Genomic DNA, 24,501 nt, shown 5'->3' with positions numbered 1-24,501 from the left:
GGTGAGAGGCAAGAGGAAGGTTCTGGAGAGGGGCTCCCGGGGCTCAAACTTAATGGTACTGTTCTATTTATTAAACTAGGTAGTAGGTACATGCATTCATTGTTTTGTGATTATTTTATACCTTATATATATTTTTTATAAGCATTCTACTTTACAAGCATATCTACTCAATATTTAAAAATAAAATTTTTAAAAAACGAAGCATGTAGTTTAAGTCCAGATTTTCCCTGCCATCTTTTAAAGTATAAATGATAATTTACATCAAAGGACTGAATCAGAAGCTCCCTGATCAGATACAGCTTGATGTTAGCAGCCCCACAAACAAACAAGTGGACACTGTGCTTACATATGAGGGTAAGGGGCACTGGGGAGGTGAGGATGGAGACCAGCCTGCCGGGCACAAAGCCTCAGCGAGAGCTCTGGGCGGCTCCTTGTGAGGAGGAGGCTTCGTTAGACTTCTTCCTCCCCCTAACGGCTGCTGGAGAGAAGCGCCAAGGACTTGGCACTCAGCTGGCTGCCCCTGGAGCACAGGACAGGAGCAGCTTAAGCTCTGACTGTCCTCCTCCCTACCCCAGCTCAAATCCCACTAGCTCTCCTGGAATCCCACCATCCTTACCTGGGCACTGTCCGTGCAGGAACTGCCAGAGTCCCACGGTTCCCGGCTGCTGGAGGGTCAGCTTCTCTGCTTGCAGGGCCACAGTCAGGTCCTCACCACGTACCTCAATCCCCAGAGACACCTCATGCACCTTCAGGACCAGAACTGAGACCTGTAACGGGAGACACGCTTAGCTGAGTCCCAAGCTGCCAGCTGAGAGCCCACCCTCTGCAGAGAAGAAAGTAGAACAGCTGACCAGGTGAAGACTGAGGTCTTCCCCACTGGGTGAGACCGAACTGTTGGCCTCTGGCGACCCCTGGCCATAACTATCCACAACAGGGTTCTCTTGAACACCAGCACTGTCCACAGCATTGGGAAGAGATCCCGGTGGAAGAGATTCTGGACCAGACTCTGCAAAAGAAAGATAACAAGAGTTGGAGAGTCAAAAAATTTTACTCAAATCCAATCTCTAGTGACAATTGTAAAAACAAAAAACTTATGACATTCATGAGAAAACTGGAAATTTCAAGACTAACTGGATATTTAATGAATTTAGGGAATTATTGTTAATTTTTTAAAGTGTGACAATGGTATTTGTTCATGTTGAAAAAAGCCTGTAAATGGAAGCAACCCAAGTGTCTATGGACCGAAAAACGGTTAAACAAAATGTGGTACAAATGGAAAATAAATACTAGCTTTAAAAAGGAAGGAAATTCTGACACATGCTACATACAGCATAAATGAACCACAGAGACATCATGTTAAATGAAATAAGCCAGTCATGTACAATTCCATTTACGTGAGGTACCTAAAGTGGTCAAATTCATGGAGACAGAAAGTAGAAAGGTGGTTGCTAGCGGCTGGTGGAAGAGGGAATGAGCAGTTATTGTTTAATGTGTATAGACTTTCAGTTTTGCAAGATGAAAAGGCTCTAGAGATAGATAGTGGGTGATGGTTGTACAATGATCTGAAGGTACTTGATGCTACTAAATTATAGTTAAAAATAATTACGATGGTAAATTTTATGTTATGTACATTTTACCATAATTTTAAAAACTTTTAATTTGGTTAAAAATCTGTATTTTCTAGAGATGTGTAATGAACATATTTATATATTTATGGATAAAATGATATGGTTGGGATTTGCTTCAAAGTAATATGGAAAGAAGGGAAGAGGGCAGAAGAATAAATGAAATAAGAATTGCCATGACATCTGGTCCCATCGCTTTATGGCAAATAGATGGGGAAACAGTGGAAACTATGCGAGACTTTACTTTTTTGGGCTCCAAAATCACTGCAGATGGTGATTGCAGCCATGAAATTAAAAGACGCTGGCTCCTTGGAAGGAAAGTTATGATCAACCTGGACAGCATATTAAAAAGCAGAGACATTACTCTGCCAACAAAGGTCCGTCTAGTCAAAGCCATGGTTTTTCCAGTAGTCATGTATAGATGTGAGAGTTGGACTACAAAGAAAGCTGAATGCCGAAGAATTGATGCTTTTGAACTGTGGTGTTAGAGAAGACTCGAGAGTCCCTTGGACTGCAAGGAGATCCAACCAGTCCATCCTAAAGGAGATCAGTCCTGAATATTCACTGGAAGGACTGATGCTGAAGCTGAAACTCCAATACTGTGGCCACCCAATGCAAAGAACTGACTCACTGGAAAAGACCCTGATACTGGGAAAGATTGAAGGCAGGAGGAGAAGGGGACGACAAAGGATGAGCTGGTTGGATGGCATCACTAACTCAATGGACATGGGTTTGAGTAAACTCTGGGAATTGGTGATGGACAAGGAGGCCTGGTGTGCTGCAGTCCATGGGGTTGCAAAGAGTCAGACATGACTGGGCGACTAAACTGAAATGAACTGGGACAGTAATAATAAAGATTTTGTCGAAAATCTGTCATATGGCAGTTGTGATCATATTTGGAAATGGAAACCTTTCCAAATAAAAATAATTTTTAAAAAAACTGCCATGAGTTCTTAATATCCCAAGCTAGGTAATGGGTATATGAGGTTCATTATTTGATTCTATTTTTAAATATTTGGATTTTTCCACAAGAAATTAATAATAAAACAAACATGGATATGCCATCCAGTTTAAGAAACAGTATATTCTCTTTTTATTTTCATTTAGATACTCTTAAGTGACGATTTTACGCTTCCCTGGTTGCTCAGCGGTAAAGAATCCATCTGCAATGCAGGAGCCACAAGAGACGCAAGTTCGATCCTTGAGTAGGGAAGATCCCCTGGAGGAGGGCATGGCAACCCACTCCAGTATTCTTGCCTAGAGAATCCCATGGACAGAGAGCCTGGTGGGCTACAGTCCATAGGGTTGCAAAGAGCTGGGCACAACTGAAGCAACTTAGCATGCACACAAGGGCCGATTTTAAAAGTTTTCATTTTGATAAGCTGAAAGAATTAGTCTAACTCCTAGTGGGGTTTAACCTAACTCCTGAAAGTTACTCATTGTACTATAGACAAAAAGCTCCTGGTTATTTTCCAACAATGAAACACATAGTTAAGCAAAAGATAGGAAACACACACACACAGCATTGACACAGCCACAAAGTTAACCTACTGCCATCGCTCCACGGCTCTAAGACTAGCGCTCTCTTCTTTGAGTGTTGTTCTGTGATAAGGGTCAAATACCTATCAATAACCTAGAAGATGTGAGGATAAATTCAGACTCACAAATCCACGAAAACTTCGCTCTTCTTTGGCTTTGATTAAGAAAATGTCTGCTTCCTCAGAGCTCAGCCCCTTCTGCGTCCTGCTGGTCTGAATACAGGCACCAGAAGAGCCCTCTTGAGGCTCTACGACTCTGCCTGGCTCTGCGTCCACTTACCAGACTCCAAGAGCATCACGAAGCTCTCACTGCCGTCACTGTCCACTGAAATCCGGTCTTCAGGGCCACTGTTATCCAACGAGACGCCATCAAATGACTGCTGGGATACTGTCCTCTTCATGGAGAAAAATCGGAGTCGGGCAGCACCTCCACTTACGGGGGCTGCCGCCCCTTCGTCTACCTTGGCCACAGGCTCCCTGTTTGAAAAACAAAAACAGAAACCACGAATGTGGCTTAGGAGGCACGTTGTTTCATTCCCTTGCAAAACCCACCCTTTTCAGCCCAGACAACTACTGTAAGCATAAACTTTGAGGTCAACTATTACCTTCTGTAGAAGGGGGTCACACCATTTTTCAACTGCTGGGCCTTTCTGAACCCTCCTATTCCAGCATTTCAAACTGCACAGGCAGTTCTCCCATGTCAAATGTCAAGGTTATTCAGGATTATCCTATCTATAGCAGAGACCTACTACCTACAGCCCTGGTGCTTATGAGTTGTACCCAAAGCCATTCCTCAAGCATTTACTGAGTAACTTCTGCATACAAAGCACCACACAAGACACAGGGCAGTGGTGGCCAGTGACAAATAAGACACCCTCCCTGTCCTCAAAAAATGTGTATTCTATCAGGAGACAGGGGACTATACACAAATAACATTACACGGTAATAAGTCACACACTGTAAGAGGGACAGGGATACAAGCCAAAGGCTAGCCAATGCCAAAAAAAGGGAAACGATGAAAAGAAGGGGATCAGGAATGGCTCTGAGGAAAGAGATGATGTGTGAGGTGGTCCTTGAAAGACTGTGAAGGAGACAGCACAGAGGGCCTTCCGTGGGGAAGAATCAGCCTGAACAAAGTTGTTGCACCAGAAAACAAAAGGTACCTTGCAGACTAGCAAGCAGCGTAGCTCAGCTGGAGCACAGGCTTTGCTGGGGAAGAGCAACAGAAGTCAAAGTTAGAAGGTTTCTTTAAAGAAACTTGTAAAGACCTTTTGAGTCCACCCTCCTATGATACAGGTGAAGAAACTGACTCAGTTTCAGCTAAAGGTAGAATTAAGAAGAACCCAAGTCTCCTAACTTCTTGCTAAGTGCTCTTTTCACTTAACCACATGAGTTGCAGCCAGATCATAGGAAACCCTGGATAGAAGACAATGCATGAAAGTGCTCTGAAAACTATGACGTGTAGGAGAGAGATGAGAAATCTCTGTACTGTCCACTCAATATTGCTATGTCGCTAAAACTGCTCTAGAAAATAGTCTATTTTTAAAAAAATATAATGTGCCATATGGATATATCACAATAATTGATAATACCACACTAAGAAGTTCAAACTCAACTCAGAAAAAAGAAAAGGCCAGAAGGGTTTAGAATAGGGAAATAATAGGATTATACCTGTGTTTTAGGAAGTCTGACCTGCCTTTTTCAAATAAGCTAGAGATGGAAAGACATCCAACAAGAAAATCAACCAACAGTTTACTAAAATACTCCACCTGTGGGAGCAGACAGGAAAAACTGATGTGAGACTCCCTAGAGCCCTATACTCAGAGTCACCCTCCTAGGAGCATTAGTATCTAAAGGAGAATTTATTAAAAAGTAACTTCTCAGGCTTCATCTCAGACCTCCTGGAAGAGGAACTCTGAGGGTAGGGCTCAGCACTCTGTGTTTTAACAAGCCTCCAGATGATTCTGAAGTATGACTAAATTTAAAAGTATGGTCAGAACCTGACAAATGCCTGGAAAAGGCAGAGCTTGAATGAGCAGGAGAATGAGGTCACCCAAAAAATAAAGAAAAAAAGAGCTGGTCTGGGATAAGGAATTTAGTTTTACACATGTGAGGTTCAAGGCACCCCTGGAGAGCCATGTGGAACTATGTGCAGTAGATAGTTTTAAAGGAACAGCAGGGGAGGGAAGGAAATCAGGACTGAAAATAAGGACTCTTGCAGAAGTGAGTCAATGGACAAAATAACCAAGAGAGAAAGTACAGCTGACCCTTGAACATCACAGGTTTGAACTGCACAGGTCCACTTATATGTATTCTTTTCTCAACAGTACAGATTTTAGTACTACAGGGCTTCCCAGGTGGCTCAGTGGTAAAGAATCCACCTGCAATGTAAGAGATGCAGGTTCAGTCCCTGAGTCAGGAAGATCCCCTGGAGAAGGAAATCGCAACCCACTCCAGCATTCTTGCCTGGGAAATCCCATGGACAGAGGCGCCTGGCGGGCTACAGTCCATGGGGTCGCAAAGAGCTGGGCATGCCTCAGTGACTGAGCATGCACACACAGGACTACATGGTCTACAGTTACCTGAATCTATGGATGCGCTGAAACCACAGATATGCAGGAACCATTCTACAGGTAAGGCCAACTACAAGTTACATGCAGATTTTCAACTGCACAGAGATTCAGTGCCCCTAACTCCCATATTGTTCACGAGTTAACAAAATGTATTCAAAAATGCAAAGTGATCTAAATCTGAACGTTTGGCAAATTCATCTTAAATGAATGAAGAACCTTAAATTGTTTAAGGTTTAAAAGAACCTTTAAACAACTTAAAAGAACCTTAAAACGTTCGTAGTGTGTGACCCGATAATTCCACTTCCTAGGTTTTATTCTAATAAAATCTTTATTCTAAAGATTTTATTGTATTCTAAAATAAAAGATTGAGATATGAATAAAGAGTCATGTTCACAAAAAAAAGAACACTTAACACAGCATTGGTTTCACCAGAGAAAAAAGTAGAACCAGACTAAATAACCCCGCAAGCCTAGATTGTGAACTGGATGAATAAATTATGATGTATCTATTTGCAAGAATATAATAAACCAATTCACCAAAGAATTGATGCTTTTGAACTGTGGTGTTGGAGAAGACTCTTGAGAGTCCCTTGGACTGCAAGGAGATCAAACCAGTCAATCCTAAAGGAGATCAGTCCTGAAAATACATTGGAAGTACTAATGTTGAAGCTGAAGTTCCAATACTTTGGTCACCTGATGAGAAGAACTGACTCATTGGAAAAGAACCTGATGCCGGGAAAGACTGAAGGCAGGAGGAGAAGGGGACGACAGAGTATGAGATGGTTGGATGGCATCACCGACTTGATGGACATGAGTTTGAGCAAGCTCCAGGAGTTGGTGAAAGACAGGAAAGCCTGGCGTGCTACAGTCCATGGGGTCACAAGGAGTCAGACACAACTGAGCAACAACAAAAATAGGGCAATTAAAAATTATATATTCAAGTACTTCATGAATGGGAATCTTAAACAAAGTGAATAAAAGTGGGAATTTTCTATATTCTATAGAAATAACATAATCCTATTAAAAAAATTGTGCAAACATGTACAAGCATTCACATGGACACATAAATACATGTATAAAATCTGGAAGATTCGAAAGTCAATGAGGGCTAGCTCTGGATAGTGTCGGGCTTTCCAGGTCCAGCTAGTGGTGAAGAACCTGCCTGCCAGTGCAGAAGACATAAGAGACACAGGTTCAATCCCTGGGTCGGGAAGATCCCCTGAAGGAGGGCATGGCAACCCACTCCAGTATTGTTGCCCGGAGAATCCCACGGACAGAGGAGCCTTTGCAGGTCGCAGAGTCGACACGACTGCAGCAACTGAGCACGTCACGCACGCACTGGATAGTGTCATTACAGTGACTTTTATGTTTGCTTCTTCATTCTTTTATTTTCTACATATCGACAAAATGAACACAAATTATTTTGATAATTTTTCAGTGGGGTGGGCGCCATGCCATGTGGCATGTAGGATCTTAGTTCCCCAACCACAGACTGAACCCGGGCTCTTTATGGTGGAAACATGGAGTCTTAATCACTGGACCACCAAAGAAGACCCCATTTTTATAATTTAAAAAATAAAACGATGATAAAAGTGATCAGAATATGGATAGCCTAGTGCCTTGGAACAGTTACATTTATAGGATAAAAGGAAGAAGAGAGCAGCCAAGGAAAAAGATGACTACTTCAGAGAAGTGTGAGTAACTGCGCAGGGTTACAAACACTCAGGATGGACTGACTGGAAGGGCTGGAGTCCTGGAGAAAGAGGACTGAGAAAAGGCCGCCAGCCTGGGCAGTGGGGAAGTCGGTGCTGGTGTTTGAACGAGCCCGTGTCACACACACCTTTCTTTTCTCCTTTCACCTCCCTCTGTCCCCAGCCCTCGCCCATCTGCATTTGGTAAAGGCAGCACCTTTGGTGACTGGGAGTTCAGGCTCTCAATCCTCACCCCAACACTCACAAGCTGTGTGATCTTGAGTAAGTTTGTTACCTCTCTGAGCCTCAGTTTCCTCATCTGTAAAATGGGGAGTGATATTAGTTCCTTGCTTATAGGGTTCTTATAATTCATTGGGTTAATATTGTAATATTTAGGACAGTTTCTGACACATAGAAAGCAGTCAATAAATCTTGCCTAGTATTATTATATAATTTATCTTTTAAGCTTTCCTTCTCTTTCCTCCTAGGCTATCTTGGCCAAGCAGGAAGAAGCCCACTTGCAGGCTTTGCTTTGAGACCAATTTAAGAAAATCCTCTTAAACAAAAGCTCTAAAGCCATTGATCTTCTCGGCAAAGATTTTCCATAGTTCTCATCATCCTTTCTGAAAGCACAGACACTCATGGAAAAAATCTATGCCTTCCCTCCCTTCCGACTGCACATTTCTGTGTTTTCTGCTCACTCCCTACTATAGCCCCAATGCCTAATGCAGGGCCTCGTGCACAGTAAGGGCTCAGAAAATATTTGTGACATGAATGGATGAAATTCTCCCCTCTTTATTACCCTGGCAGATATTGATAGGTGTACCACAAAGAGCAAATCCAAAGCTCCAGCTTTTCAATGTATAAAAGACAGGATCCAGCTTTTCAATGTATAAAAGACAGGGCTCTGGTCTCTGAAGCCTCCATTTCCTCAGCTATAAATTGGGCTATGAACATCTGCAGCGAACTCCACAGACTATTGTGGGATTACATCAAACAAAATATTACCCAAGGGCCCACAGAAAAGAATAAAATATCATACTGGCATTATTATTCTGATACAGTATATCTGTATCAACAATAGGGAATCAGTGAAAGAGATAACTTGATGCTATGAAACAATAAATGTTGACTTGAAAATTGCCCAAAACCAGACTAAGATACATGGAGGCATGTGAAAATTCATGGGATTATGTTATTTTATTATAATTCTGGGTTCTTCCCCATCACAGGATTAGATGTAGTCCTGAAAATAAAATCTCTCTGACTGAAATACCTATTATCCTCTAAATACCTGAAAGTTCCTCTGCTGCTCTCCAGGCAACTCTGAAAACTAAAGCCTTTGCCACATTAACTAGCCCATTTTACACACACTCCTGGACTACAGGCACTTCCCAGTCTACAAATGTGCATGGCAGGAGGCCTGAGCCCCGTAGCCAAAGCTAGAAGGAAAAGATGAAGTGACTGAGGGAGGCAGAGAACCACTCACTTGGCTGGGGGCAGAGACAGCATCTTGTGCATGGTGGAGGTCATTCGGTCTCTGCCCAGACTGAAGGCATCCTTGGTCAGTGACATAGCTTCCTTGGTGAAGTCCATGGTGGCATGCAGTGCCTCCTTGGTGGCATCCTTGGTCATGTGAATAGCACTTGATAATTCTCCTTCTTTGTTCTTCAAGGGGATGAGCTCACCCTGTCCATTCAGACCAGAATCCCTGCTCCCTGGGGGCTTCAACGCAGCTGGTGAGTCAGATGCTTGGGCTCTGCTTGGTCTCTTGGCCTGTAAGGAATCAACTGCCTTGTGGCCCTTCCCTGCATCCTGCTGGGCAAGAGAACCTGCACCCTGTACTTCTCCGTTGCTGTGGAGAGGCAATGGCCTGTCCTGGGATGCATCCAGATGTTCAATGCCACTGTCTTCCAGAACCTTCTCGGGGCTTGCTGGGCCCTGTTCTGAGGAGGCGTCAGACTTCAGCTCCCGGTCCTCTGAAGGAGACAGCTCTGAATCTATCAGGCTGGTAGTATCTGAACCCTCAGAGTCAGCCTCATCAGCCCCAGGGGGAGGATGCATGAGCAGAACCACCTCCGCGCTGGGAAAGAGGACGCCAATGCAGGCTGTCTGGTCCTGCAGGGGAGCCCCAGTCATGGCCTCTGTATCCTTAGTCAGCTGCTCCTGAAGATCCTGAAGCACCTCCTTCAGGCGAAGGAGGGCCAGGTACTGGTAGTGGTCGAGCCGCAGGCAGATGTGCGCAGGGGAGTGCACAAGCATGTGCACGCCCGCCGTGTCCTCCAGCTCCATCAGAGGCCCGTTGCTGTCCACACCGCCGCTGCCTTCTTTTGGGATCTCCATGACTTCCGGAAGGCCTGACAGGCTTTTCAAATCATGCTCAGTCTTTGACCTCTGATGGGACACAGTGTCAGGGGCCAGGGCCTCAGAATGGACAGGACTGCCAAAGCTGGCGGACGGTTTCAGTCTCCCTTCTGTGGCCATACGCAGCTTTCGTGCCTGTGCTTGTTGCCAGTGGAGGGGCAGGCAGGCCCAAATGGACAAGGGGAAGGCGGCCACAAAATTCAAGGTGTGGCCTTTGAAGTTCTCTGTTCCCTCAAAGTCCAAGGAGATCTGGGTGAAGTGGATGGACCAGAGGTCCTGGGAAGCTTTAAGCCTCTGAGGAGGGAGAACACTAGACTGAGGGAGGCAGGAATCCATCTGGAAGGCGTGATCCATAAAAAACATGTGCAGAAAGCTGAAGCCGCCTGGTACCTTGGGAAACTGAACATAACTGGAATGAAAGAACTCAGTAGCAGCAAAACCCCGGAAGAGACTCTGGAGGTCTGGACAGCTACAGTATGGAGCGTGACGTGTATTGGTGGCAGTCATGCCTGATGCACAGAGGACAAGGGACTGGGGACGATGCAACACAGCCCGCTCTCTCTTCTCCAGCGGGAAGCTCACCTTCAGAGAGAAAATGAAACCCAGTTCAGAACGGCCAGCTGAGCATCTCTGCAACCCACCATTAACACACGCATGTCGGACCATTTGGGTTGTAAAACTGCTTTTCTTCTTTCTATCCAATGGGCAGAGCAGAACCTTGAATTACAGTCATGGTAGAAATGCAACTGTGGCTGCCAATAGGGAACAGAAATCCCACTCTCTACCTTACCTTCAACCAGAAGGCATCCAGGCGGATGTCCAGATGTTCATCTTTCTGGCTGGAACCTTCCAGCTTGTAGATAGCTTTGAACTGCTCCAAGCTGCGGTACAAATCCAGGCAGAAGAGGTTTCCCCAGAGTAAGCTGGCAGGATCCATAGTAAATGTCAGACCATTCACCTGAATGTAAAGATTGGGACAGGGAACTGGAAAGCAGAGAAAAAGAATTGCCGCAAATGAAGTAACTGCTTGACTCTTACTTACCAGCTAATATTCATTTTATTATCAAGAGAGCAAAGGTATCGGACTTCGCTGGTGGTCCAGTGGTTAAGAGTCCACCTGCCAATGTAGGGGACTCAGGTTTGATCCCCAGTGCCAGAAGGTCCCACACGCCAGAGGGCAACTAAGCCCATGTGCCACAACTACTGAGCCGCGCACCCAGAACCTGTGCTCCGCAACGAGAGAAGCAACGACGAGAAGTCCCTGCACTGAAGCAGACAGCAGCCTCTGCTCGCCTAGAGGAAGCCCACACACCGCCACAGAGCCCAGCACAGCCAAAAATACATACATTTAAAAAAAGAGAGAGCCAAGGAATCTTCTGGGCAGAGTTTTCAACAAAAGTGTGCCACACTAACTCAAACACCTAAAACTCCTAACAAACAGAATAGGAACAGAGACTCCAAGGCTGACTAATGTGAACAGGATGAGTTAGACGGGAGGAAATGACCAGGGCAGATGCTTACCTGGCAGCTCCTGATTATCAGGGAAGTAATACTCTGTGAACTCAATATGAATGGCAGAGACCTGAGTAGGGAGGTTGTGAAGATTCCGACTGCAGGACAGGAGTGTCGAAGGCTTCTTACTTGGCTGTCCAGCTGTTGAAACCTAGGCAACCACAAGTGGCTGTTAGCATCCGTACCGCACCCCAAACAGAATTTCCAGCTTCCTCTGAGGTAGGATAAAGCTTCTATAATTAATTCTTCCAGTGTCTGTCACGGGGAATAGAGTGATTTTCACATGGATGCCAGGCATTCTCACACCTGACAAACACGATCTGTGAGTTCATCTTTCTCATGAAAGGTTTGTAGTGGGGTATTCAAAGGAATTATATCAGACCATTGTATCTACTGTGGGCAAGAATCCCTTAAAAGAAATGGAGTAGCCCTCATAGTTAACAAGAGTCCGAAATGCAGTAAGTAGGTACAATCTCAAAAACAACAGAATGATCTCTGTTCATTTCCAAGGCAAACCATTCAATATCACAGTAATTTAAGTCTATGCCAAAGAAGCTGAAGTTGAATGGTTCTATGAAGACCTACAAAACATTCTAGAACTAACACCAAAAATAGATGTCCTTTTCATCATAAGAGGACTAGAATACAAAAGTAGGAAGTCAATACTTGGAATAACAAGCAAGTTTGAGCCTGGAGTACAGAATGAAGCAGCGCAAAGGCTAAGAGAGTTTTTCCAAGAGCATACACTGGTCATAGCAAACACCCTCTTCCAACAACACAAGAGAAGACTCTACACATGGACATCACCAGATGGCCAATACCAAAATCAGATTGATTATAGTCTTTGCAGCCGAAGATGAAGAAGCTCTATACACAGTCAGCAGAAGCAAGACCAGGAGCTAACTGTGGCTCAGATCATGAACTCCTTGTTGCCAAATTCAGACTTAAATTGAAGAAAGTAGGGAAAACCACTAGACCATTCAGGTATGACTTAAATCAAATCCTTTACAATTATACAGAGGAAGTGACAAATAGATTCAAGGGATTAGATCTGATAGATAGAATGCCTGAAGAACTATGGACGGAGGTTCATAAAACTGTACAGGAGGCAGTGATCAAAACCATCCCCAAGAAGAAGAAATTCAAAAAGGCAAAACAGTTGTCTGAGGAGGCCTTACAAATAGCTGAGAAAAGAAGAGAAGTGAAAGGCAAAGAAGAAAAGGAAAGATACATCCATCTGAATGCAGAGTTCCAAAGAATAGCAAGGAGAGATAAGAAAACCTTCCTCAGTGATCACTGCAAAGAAATAGAGCAAAACAATAGAATGGGAAAGACTACAGATCTCTTCAAGAAAATCAGAGATACCAAGGGAACATTTCCTGCAAAGATGGGCTCAATAAAGGACAGAAATGGTATGGACCTAACAGAAGCAGAAGATATTAAGAAGAGGTGGCAAGAATACACAGAAAAACTATACAAAAAAATATCTCAATGACCCAGATAACCATGATGGTGTGATCACTCACGTAGAGCCAGACATCCTGGAATTTGAAGTCAAGTGGGCCTTAGGAAGCATCACGATGAACAAAGCTAGTGGAGGTGATAGAATTCCAACTGATCTATTTCAAATCCTAAAAAGATGATACTGTGAAAGTGCTCCACTCAATATGCCAGCAAATTTGGAAAACTCAGCAGTGGCTACAGGACTGGAAAAAGTCAGTTTTCATTCCAATCCCAAAGAAAGGCAATGCCAAAGAGTGTTCAAACTACCACACAATTGTACTCATCTCACATGCTAGCAAAGTAATGCTCAAAATTCTCCAAGCTAGGCTTCAACAGTATGTGAACCGAGAACTTTCAGACGTTCAAGCTGGATTTAGATAATGCAGAGGAACCAGAGATCAAATTGCTAACATCCGTTGGATCATAGAAAAAGCAAGAGAATTCCAGAAAAACATCTACCTCTGCTTTATTGACTGTGCTAAAGCTTTTGACTGTGTGGATCACAACAAACTGTGGAAAATTCTGAAAGAGATGGGAATACCAGACCACCTTACCTGCCTCCTGAGAAATCTGTATGCGGGTCAAGAAGCAATAGTTAAAAGCAGATATGAACAATGAACTGGTTCCTAATTGGGAAAGGAGTACGTCAAGGCTGTATATTGTCACTTGGCTTATTTAACTTATATGTAGAGTACATCATGCAAAATACTGGACTAGATGAAGCACAAGCTGGAATCAAGATTGCCATGAGAAATATCAATACCTCAGATACACAGATGATACCAGCCTTAAGGCAGAAAGCAAAGAGAAACTAAAGAGCCTCTTGATGAAAGTGAAAGAAGAGAGTGAAAAAGCTGGCTTAAAACTCAACATTTGAAAAACTAAGATCAAAACAAAAAGAAAAAAAATGAAAAAAAAACAAAAAGAAAAAAAAAATTAAAAAACAAAAAGAAAAATCAAAAAAAAAAAAAAAAAAGATCATGGCATCTGGTCCCATCACTTCTCACTTCATGACAAAGAGATGGGGAAAAAATGGAAACAGTGACAGACTGTTTTCTTGGGCTCCAAAGTCACTGCAGATGGTGACTGCAGCCATGAAATTAAAAGATGCTTGCTCCTTGGAAGAAAAGCTATGACAAACCTACACAGCATATTAAAAAGCAGAGACATGAATGAATGAACTGCTTCCCCGCCTTTGCAGCCCTGTTTCCCCATATCATGGGCTCCTTACCTGGTGGATGTCCAAGTCATCCACCCTTATGACCAAACAGCTAGAGCGCAGGCGGTTCCATGCTGGAGGCCGAAAGACTGTCTGCCGGCCCTGAGAAGGGCTTCTTTCTAGGGGGCTCTTTCGAGGACTGGAGAAAGAATCTAAGTAAAAATAAGAAGGTGGGAAAGAGATTCAGATACACTCAGTTCTCATTAACAGAACTCAGAAAGTAAAAACTCTTAAGATCATTAATGGTACATGTAGAAAAGAGCTTGTCAACACTGGCAAGCTTCTGGAGGGAACTCAAAAATCATCTTCTCCTTCAGACCAAGGCAACAGAGATGAACACGGAATAGATATGTTAACAGCCGCTCTTCCACATTGCAGCTCTGCCTGGAGACAAACAGGACCCATAAAGAAAAAAAGTCATGAATGTCTCTTGGTGCAATAAAGTTAGCATAATTAGCCAGGCCAGTGCTTTATTGCCACTGTATACTCAAAAGGCAAATGTCAAGTGACAGAGTTACGGGATTCCTCCAGCTCCTCATAACCCACCTGCTTTCCTCCGGAAGGAAGAGTCTGCCCCCAGGTGCCAGGGTGGTTTCAGATCTGTCTCCTGGTGCCACTTCTCCATCTTACTCTGAAATTCTGTCACCAGCCTCTGGGCCCACTGGCCTCGGGTCTCCATGGCCTCACAGTGACGCACCCAGTGTTTGCAGCTATCACCTGTGCAACAAGGCAAAAAGATTTCAGCCTAAGATCATGATCCAATGTCTTAATTATTCTTTTCCATTGGTATAGCTTTCCACAGTTCAGAATCTGATCCCTTACCACCAATCCAAAATTCTCTAAGATAAGAAAAAATTATCCAGTGAGAGCACTCAAGTTCTTCTGGATTCTGTATGTGATTTTTCCTAAGCCTCCCTAAAGGCCAGCTGCTGACTGCTGCATCTTTGACCGTGGACCACTGGAAAGGCTCTAAAATTAGTGGAAGTGAGGGGCAGAGCACAGAATCAAATGCCACATCTCAGGCACTGCTTCCCCTCCTACTTCTCATCAATGATAAAGAGTCATCAACAGCAGACCCCACAAGTTTCCAGAGATGTCCTCTTGAAAAAAGACTACAGCCAACACCTCTCTGAGCCTGTGCTGCAATCCCAGGCAAGCTTCTGCTGGACAATCAGGGGTGAACTCAGGCATCAGTCTTCAACACCTCAGCCACACTAAAACTGCATGCATTCAGCCTTCTCCTACCTGCCCAGTGGAAGGGGTAATAGTCGAATGCCATCTTGCGAAAGGTTAGCTGCATTGCACCACCCATGAGTCTGTTTGCAGAGACACCTACAAAGACAAATAATGGTGAAAAGTAGCATAAGAAACAAAGAGGCCTAAACACCACTTGAAGCACTGAAAAGTCCTCCTGAGGGTCAGCTCCCAGGCCTGGCTGATTCATAAGTGCAGCCAACAGGCTATGATGGTAGGTGATTTGCAAGGCTGAGCTATCCTCTTTTGAACTGCAAAGTATATACTCTAAAATTTGTTTGTTTTAGAAAAGCATATTCCATTGTCTCTGTAAATGGCTGCCCGATATCCAGAGAGGCAAAAGCAGCAGCAAAGCTCAGGATTCCAGAATTCCAATCTTAGGTCTCCCACAGGCACACCTGACAACGTTGACTGACTGGTTCCCCCAAACCCGGCAATACCAGTACCGCTGCCTCTCAATACAACTCCTGGAGAGGCATAAGCCAAACTCTCCAACAAACAGGGACCAATGTTATTTCCTTCCATATCTTAGCTAAAACTGTGATATCGGACAGTCATTATTACACACTGCACATACAAAGAATGATGGAACACAAAACCACTGCACTAACAAGGACATTATAAACAGACAGAAGAGTGTACACAAATTGAAGTTTGTCTGCAATTGGTCAAATATTCTATTGTAGATCCTGAATTCAATTCTGACTAAATGAATGAACTTTCCATGTTTCTATCTTATCTCTCCAACTGGACTCTAAGCACAGTAAGAACAGGGACTATTTCTTCTCCATATGTGTGATGAAGAACACTTGTCCTGTTCTGCACTTCCATCCTATCCCTTCCTCCCTATTTCCAGGAAAGGGAAATACTGTGGGACCATCTAGCTGTCAGCTGGTGCACCTACAATCAGGGAGTCATTTCCATCCAATCTAGGTACTACCACCCCAAGTTCTGGACTATTCACCATCCTACCAAGAGGTAAACCTACACCAATGTTACTGCTGCTCAACCTTTTTGTCATAATTAGTACCTCTTAGGAGCCTGTTGCGGAGGAGCCTGGTAGGCTGTAGTCCGTGGGGTCGCTAACAGTCGGACACGACTGAGCGACTTCATTTTCACTTTTCACTTTCATGCATTGGAGAAGGAAATGGCAAGCCACTCCAGTGTTCTTGCCTGGAGAATCCCAGGGATGGGGGAGCCTGGTGGGCTGCCGTCTCTGGGGTCACACAGAGTCGGACACAACTGAAGTGACTTAGCAGCAGCAGGAGCCTGTTTAGATGTTTTTTACCTCACTGCCCCTTCCCTATGAAATTTAATACTACAGATACACTGTATATCATACGTACTAAAGCTTATTCCTTTTATTCAATGCAAGGTTAAGAAAGACTGAATAATTTTTTTAAGTTAAAAGATTTGGGACTTCCCTGGTGGTCCAGTGGTTAAGGCTCCACACTACCAGTGCAGGGGGCATGGGCTCAGTCCCTGGTTGGGGAAGATCCTACATGCCATGTGGACAAATAAATAAATAAATAATTTTTTTAAGTAAAATTAAAGATTTAAAGCTATTAATATTGAATTTAATTTTGTATTTACTGAGTAACTTTTAAGGTAATTTATTTCTGATATAAATTATAATGTGTAGAACCATGTATGCATTTTAGCAATTTATATAAATACATAAGTGATATAATCAGATTATTAGTTATTCAAAATTATCTTTGAAATAAACAAAAATTTTTAATTAATTTCTTACAATTATTTTTCATTAACCTTTAACTTTCACTTAATATGAGAAAATAACTTTTGGCTTAACTTTGTTGTTATTGAGTCACTAAGTTGTGTCCGACTCTTCGCTTAACTAGGTGCTAGATATTCATTCAGATGGTGTCAATATTTTCTCAACACAATTAAATTACTGACTTGTTGAACAATTTGTGGAATTAAATAATAAAATATAAACTATTTTTATTTAATTCTCAAAGTTCAAATTACAAAAGTACTAAGCATTAATGGGAATTCCCTGGCAGTCCAATGGTTAAGACTCTGCATTTCCATTGCAGGGGGTACATGTTCAATTCCTAGACAGGGAACTAAGATCTTGCATACCACATGGCATGGCCAAAAAAAAAAAAAAATACCCTAAGGATTAAATATAAACAACACTGATGAGGCAACCAGTGGCAGCCAAGAAATATATACAAGCCACCTCTCACCATCTGACTTTGAGATCAAGGACTTTCAAGACTCAAAGTCCGCTAATCACAGCCACCTATTTGCCATAGTTTATAGCCCTAATCTTCCATGAACTCAATATCAACGTTGCTCATATGATACCCAAGAAAACTCAATAAGAGAAATTAAATACTAAGGAATAAAATTTTGTGAAATAGAGTTAAGCACTGTTATAGCTAAGATTTTTTTCATCCCTGATCCTCACCAAAAAACCAATTTTCAATGTCCAGAACAGGCATGCATCAAGACAGAAAGCTCAGTGGTTGTTCAGAGCTGCAAAATGGGGATGGCAGCTAGTGGGTACAGAGTTTCTCTTAGGGATGACAAAAATGTTCTCAAATTAGATTGCAGTGATGATCACACAACCCTATGACTACACTTTAAAACACTGAGTTGTATATTCTAAATGGGTGAATGGTATGCTATGTGAATTCTACATCCATAAATATTATGTGCATGCTCAGTCATTTTTGACTCTTTGCAACCCTATGGACTATAGTACTGCAGGCCCTTCTGTCCATTGAATGTTCCCAGCAAGAATATTGCAGTGAGTTGCCACTTCCTTCCCCAAGGTATCTTCCCATGTGTGTCTCCTGCATCTCCTGCACTGCACGCAGATTTTTTGCCATTGAGCCACTGGGGAAGCCCATCAATAAATAAATATCTGTTTAAAAGAAAAGAGTGGATTTTTACTGCTGAGGGTGACAGCATCCCAGTTGAAAATGTATGACCTCGGCTGCTGGAGGGAGAGCATTGCACAGCCATGCTCCTATTGGATTTATTTGGAACTAAAAGAACAATCGACTACACAGACTGAACATATTAAAATATGATCTAGAATCAAAGAATTGAAATCAAATTACCAACTATCAACATATATAATTATAAACACATAATCATAGGTGACAAATAGTAAATAGTGTATATAAATGACTAAAATTCTCTAGTGAGATGGTGGGAAGAGGATAGCCTACCCTGAAGAGAGATAAAGAAAGCTTTGGCTCACAGCCCCTAACCTGAGGGAAATAATTAAAGAGGCAAATGACACTCTTTTCCTCATCAACAACTCACCTCCTCCTGGAAGCTGCTCCAGTTTGATTTTAAGAGACAGTGCTGCCCCACCCCAAGCCACCCTGTCCTCAATGACCTACAAAGTTTCCAACAACATCACCTCCAGTACCAAGGGATAGATAAGTGTGTTAGTCAGAGGCCCCAACATCCAGGCTATAGTGTCCTTAAAGAAAAAGCTGACAGATATAGCCGATCCCTAGAGCAGCACTGTCCAAAAGAACTTTCTGTGATGATGGACATCTTCTAGGGTTCATCAGTCAGTTCAGGCGCTCAGTCGTGTCCGACTCTTTGTCACGCCACCTAGGGTCCACAGATTACTTGTAATGTGACTGCCGCAAATGAGGAACTGAATTTTTAACTTTATTTAATTTTGATTTTAATTTAAATAGCCACACGTCTCTCTCTATTTGCTACCATATTGGACAGAGAGTTCTCAATTCAGTTTAGTTCAGTCGCTCAGTCATGTCCGACTCTTTGCGACCCCATGAATCACAGCACTCCAGGCCTCCCTGTCCATCACCAACTCCTGGAGCTCTTACAGCAATGTTATCCAATAGAAATGTAACATAAGCCACATAATTAAAAATTTTCTAGTAGCTACATTAAAAAGGTTTTCTTTCAAAAAGTAAAAATAATTTTATTATTACACTTTAAACCAACATACTCCAAATATTATTACTTAACATGCAATCAATATGAAAATAATTACCAAGGTATTCTGCGTCTTTTTTTGTACTATATCTTTGAAATCCCACATGTATGTTACACTTGTGGGGTTTGGATCAGCAGGACTTGCCTGGTGGTCCAGTGGTTAAGACTCCATGTTTCCAACGCAGGGGGCATGGGTTTGATCCCTGGTTGGAGAACTAAGATGCCACACGCTGTATGGCATGGCAAAACAAAACTTCACTCAATTTGGATCAGCCCATATTTCAAGTGCCCATTAGTGGCTAGTGGCTGCCATACTGACCAGGACAACTCCAGACAACCTTAGAGCCCTTCCTATAACACGGTTCTTCCTTCTCCTTTCTTCCCAAATCCAAGGGGAAGAATCAAAGTCACAAGAACTCCTCATGTTCCTTGGCCTTTCACACAGTCATATGCCACGCCTGGGTATGGTTGGCTGGGCGTTCTCCCTCTGTCTCATGGAAAATGTCCCTAAAATCCACCGAGTAGATTAATTCAGCTTCATAAATAAATGGGGGCTTCAGGGAGGGCTAGCCATTCACATCTTAGTGTGGATTACAGAACCCTGCTACAGGAAGAAGACAGGGCTCTACACCCTCATCTAGCAAGAGGATGAAACTCTCCAAATGTATTTTTAATAAAGATTTCTGAAAGGAATCATAACAAAACAAAACTCCAAAGTCTTCATAGTAACACTTGGAAGAAATAACCAAACAAAATAATAATTGGTTTAGCAAAGAACCTTCAAAATGAGTGGGTAGCAAACCAGTGAGTGGCAGAAGCCATCTTTACCCTGTCACTGCTCCTTCAGCTCTTTCATCGTGGGAGTGCAGAGAGGCTAAGTCCTTTCAACACCAAGGCAGAGCAGAGCAAGCGGCAATGCAGCTTGGTGACCCAGGAATAAAAGGTAGGTTCCTCCAAGGAAGGTGAGTCTAAGTCTCATGAAGAGGCAAACACAACCTCCAGAGACGATAAGGCAGCCAGAGAACCAGCTACCACATGACAGCATCTAAACCCAGAGCTGGCAGCAAAGGGGAGCCAAGGGGGAGCAAGGAGAACTGACGGAACCAGCAGCAGAGAACTAATAATCCAAACACTGGCCTATGATTAAGGCCCTCCAAGTTCAGTATATTAACTCATTTGAGCCTGATACAACCTGTGAGTAAGAAATGATTTAATTCAAGTTCACAAATGAAGAAACTCAGAGAAGTGAAGGGATTTTCCTAAGACTTATAAAGGAAAGCAATGAGTCAATTACTTTTCATTCTGAATAAACGTGTATGTGTGTTTAATAACAATTGCTCTAATGGATGAAAAAGTATGACAAGAACACACTGTAACCTCTCTGCTTGGGAAGAACACATTTATATATAAACTGACTCAAAGATCTGAAAATTCTGAGGTTTCCAATAGTTGAATTTACCCTCTGGAAAGCTTATAACAGTGGTCAGCAATGCCCACTAGGGAGGGAAAAAAAAGGATACACTGCTTGGGCTCTATCCCAGAGGATTCCGATTTGGTGAGGTCTGGGAAGAGGCCCAGCCCCTGTATTTTACTGCCTCTCAGGCGGTTCTGTTGGACCCTAAAGGCTGACAAGCAGTAACAGAGAGCTGCCCCAGGAGCGCTGAGACCTGAGGAGGGCTGTGATATGGGAAGCCAACAAAATACCCTAACAGAGTCTGGAAAGAGCCTTCCATCCCCCAGAGCTGCAGGCAGTGATGGGCCGCCCACCCAGGTCGGCCTCGCAGGATACCTGGCTCTCGGGACTGGCTGTCATCACACACGACGTGCAGGTCCAGGCGCGAGATGAGCAGATGGTAGGAGGACTCTTTCACGTCAAATTTCTCAAAGTACTGGCCGAGGCGGCTGCTGCTGCTGCTGCCCTGGCTGCCACCAAACGCCTGGGCCCAGGACTGTTGGGCGCTGGGGGCAGGTGGGGTGATCTATGTGTGACAGAGAAAAGCAAGACGTCCAGACCCGGACAGCGTCCTTGCTGGCCTTCTTTAAGCTTTAGTTCAGCCTGAAGAAAATCACAATTTGATAAGATGTCCCTTCCCTCTCATAATCATTCTTTTTAATCACATATACTTTATTATACACTGAATAGTAATATCTCCTAAGTTTTCACTTTTATAGCCTTGAAGAATTTTACACTTGTTTCTTTATATGGTGGCACTTCATTTGCTTTTCTGTGATAATGATAACAATTATATATGGTATTACATTCATATAAATAAACACACATCTTTTTACTTCTAGCCCATTAAGTCTTTCCTAAGGTACAGTGATGCCCCTCATAACGGTACGCCTGGTAGCTCACATAGGTCTGTCCCGTCTAAACAACCCAAAGAATCCAAAGAAGCCAATAATTAATTAATCTAGTAACTGTCAGAGTCCTGTTTTGACATTTGAACTGCTTTCTAAGCTTCCCTCCCACCCAGAACTTACCTGACTGATGCTAAAACACCTCCTCCAAGAAGTCTTCCCTAAGTACCCTCTCTCAGCCCAGGATCCCTCTGCTTTGTGTTTGGCACACTATTTACCTCTATTATAGCACTTGTCACATCATATTGTAACTACTTGTTTATGGTCCATATTTTAAGACAGCAAGAGCTCCAGGGTCAGGAACAAGAGGCTTTCCAGTGGCCAGCACTGTACACCTAACACACTAGAGGCACCAAATGAAGAGAATACTGGATAAAGGCACAGGCAGAGCCTATGCACACATAGAAGTGAATGACACATTCTCCCAAATAAGCGGAACAAAATCCAGGCTCCACCTATGCTGGTGTGAATTAGGTCTGGCCTGCCATCTCCCCACCACCACCAAGGGTCTCTGTTTCACCTCTAACCTGTATAGGTTCAGGGGCCAGGGTCTTTCTCTGCTGGGCAGCCTTCTCCATGGCCTCACTCAGTGACTCTGCATATTTCATCATAGCCTTGAGCTGCGAGTCCGTTAGCACCCAGAGCAGGTCATCCAACAGGAACATCAGCTTGGAGGCTATCACATTGCAATCTTTGGTCTGGAGGGGTCACAGAGAACACAGGCTTCCACATCTGGTACCATCCCAACTCCTTAAAGTGAGTACTGCCCAACAAATTTCAGAGATGGCTTTTCAATCCTCAATACAAGAAAATATCAAGTACTTTGGAGAGTTAATTTCTTACCAGACTACAAAAGTTTTCTGTGATTAACAAAAAGCAGTAATAATCAACTGCCTATGTCCCCATATACAGGTAAAAATTGCTATTTCCAAAATTAAAATGATGGAAATAGACATGTTCCCTCAATAGTAGATTTTGTGCAACACTGAACTGCAGGTCCTCCCCTTTCAAATGTCATTTCAGGGGCCAATAACACACGAAGAGGAGGAAACACCAACTCCAGCACTGTCTGGGAGAACAAAAGATGGACGTTTTCGTGAGGACAGAGAACACACTCACTCTTCTCTTGAGGGCTATCTGGATCCTGCCTTGGTTGGTAATCAGCCTCAACGGAGTGCTGACTGGGTCCTGGTCACCATTGTCTGTAGCATCTGCCTCAATTCGAAGTGTTTGCCAAGTTATTTCCTTAAATGTTAAAACCTAGAAGGAAAAAAAGTAAAATCCCTTAACGTTGTGGATGAAATTAATCAAGAGGCAGGAAGTCCAAGGGGACAAGACTATCGAGGCAGAGACCCCACCATTCTTAGCTGGGACCCTGCTCACAGAAGGCAGTGCATCACAAATTCTTAGATGAGGAAAAGGGCTTCTTGGGCTCCCAAGAATGGGGAAGCCTTTGACCCAAGACAGGAGTACAGTCATTGGGAATTTGCTATATGACACAGGGAGCTAGAAGGCTGGGATGGAGTGGAAGGTGGGAGGGAGGTTAAAGGAGGGGACATGTGTATACCTAAGGCTGATTCACATTGATGCATGGCAGAAACCAACACAATACTGTAGAACAATTATTCCCCAATTAAAATAAAAAATTTTTTTTAATGAATCCTTTGAACCCTCCCATCCTCCCCCCCTTGCAATGGCAGGGCTGTCACCTCTCCTCGGTGTGGGTCAGTGATGCGGGTGAAGCGGAGGTCACTCTGCTGCCAATTGGGGTTGACACTATAGCCCTGGAGCTGCCACAATTCAAAAGAAGCGTGGAAGGCCTTGGAGTGAATCTTGATGGTGATGGAGTTGACCATGATGAACATCCCCTCCACCACCTTCTCAGCAAAGCCATACTCACTAGGACAAACAAGGCAGATCAATATTCAGGACCATGTGAGACTTTGGCATTAGCACACCTTTTTCCTTTTCTGGTTGTCCCATGCCTTGCAGGATCCTAGTTTCCTAACAGGGGGTTTGAACCCAGGCCCAGGCAGTTAAAATGCTGAGTCCTAACCACTGGACAACAGAGAATTCCCTCTACATACTCTTTATAATGGAAGACTTAAGACTTTTAATAATGCCTGTCTTTAGATGCTAGAACTGTGGACGGTTTTTTCAAAGTTCTCTCCTCCCACTTCTGCTTTATATTTTTTAAATTTCTAAAATTTTTATGATGATGCAATACTCTTTCTGATGAGCTTTTTCTTTTTTAAGAATGGAATAAAAGAAAGAGTTGACCTGGAAACAATCTCCTTCTGGTTAGAATAAGTTGAAAAAAATATTTTCCAAGTCCACAAACTACCTGAATAAATATTTGACTATTGTCTGTGAGGAGAGATATTATCACTACAGAAAGGAAACAGTCGGTTTCAATAATGTCTTCAAAGACAGAACATGCTCTGTGAAAGCGGTGAAAGAGGAAAGAGGTACAGCCAGATGAGCGTGAGGTTTAACCCTGTGAAATCAAGTCAAGAACAGACCCACCTCTGCCTGTCAAACCCACCCCAGAGAGCACAGCTGTACGTCACAGAGGCCAAAACAGCAGGTAGAGAAATGAAGGCCATCCTTAAAGTCCTTCTAGACATGGAAAACACAGACATTCTTGACATGCCAGTGACACAGTTTTCATTATAACAGATAAAAAGGTCTGGGAATTATAAACTGAATACACACACACACACACACACACACACACACACACATATCTCTCTGCAATTTATATCACAAAGCGCTAATATCTCTAATATAGAAAGAGTTTCACAAAACTGAAAAGAAAAAGACCAATAGCCCAATACAAATGGGACAAAGTAGGGACAGTTCACAGAAAAATAAATGCAAATAGATATTAAAGATAAAAAGATGTTCC

General features: G+C 43.2%; 1 protein-coding gene across 2 annotated transcripts in view; it reads right to left on the bottom strand.

The window, feature by feature from the left end:
* BLTP3A (bridge-like lipid transfer protein family member 3A) overlaps positions 1-24,501 on the bottom strand; it is a 72,896-nt gene that overhangs the window by 10,293 nt on the left and 38,102 nt on the right. The window contains exons 5-17 of one of the 2 annotated variants that reach the window (XM_019985632.2): positions 23,303-23,492; positions 22,713-22,853; positions 22,121-22,291; positions 21,022-21,211; positions 15,270-15,356; positions 14,571-14,741; positions 14,037-14,176; positions 11,312-11,453; positions 10,581-10,774; positions 8,916-10,372; positions 3,444-3,640; positions 852-1,006; positions 617-767 (exon numbers count right to left, since the gene is read on the bottom strand). In XM_019985632.2, the coding sequence (XP_019841191.2) occupies positions 617-767; positions 852-1,006; positions 3,444-3,640; positions 8,916-10,372; positions 10,581-10,774; positions 11,312-11,453; positions 14,037-14,176; positions 14,571-14,741; positions 15,270-15,356; positions 21,022-21,211; positions 22,121-22,291; positions 22,713-22,853; positions 23,303-23,492 (3,386 nt within the window). The remainder of the gene's footprint in view (positions 1-616; positions 768-851; positions 1,007-3,443; positions 3,641-8,915; positions 10,373-10,580; positions 10,775-11,311; positions 11,454-14,036; positions 14,177-14,570; positions 14,742-15,269; positions 15,357-21,021; positions 21,212-22,120; positions 22,292-22,712; positions 22,854-23,302; positions 23,493-24,501) is intronic. The other variant, XM_070777396.1, reaches the window with a different exon arrangement.

This window comes from Bos indicus, chromosome 23, assembly GCF_029378745.1.
Source record: "Bos indicus isolate NIAB-ARS_2022 breed Sahiwal x Tharparkar chromosome 23, NIAB-ARS_B.indTharparkar_mat_pri_1.0, whole genome shotgun sequence".
Lineage (NCBI taxonomy): Eukaryota > Metazoa > Chordata > Mammalia > Artiodactyla > Bovidae > Bos > Bos indicus.
Note: the sequence above shows the minus strand (reverse complement) of the source record. Positions and strands in the feature narration are given on the sequence as shown.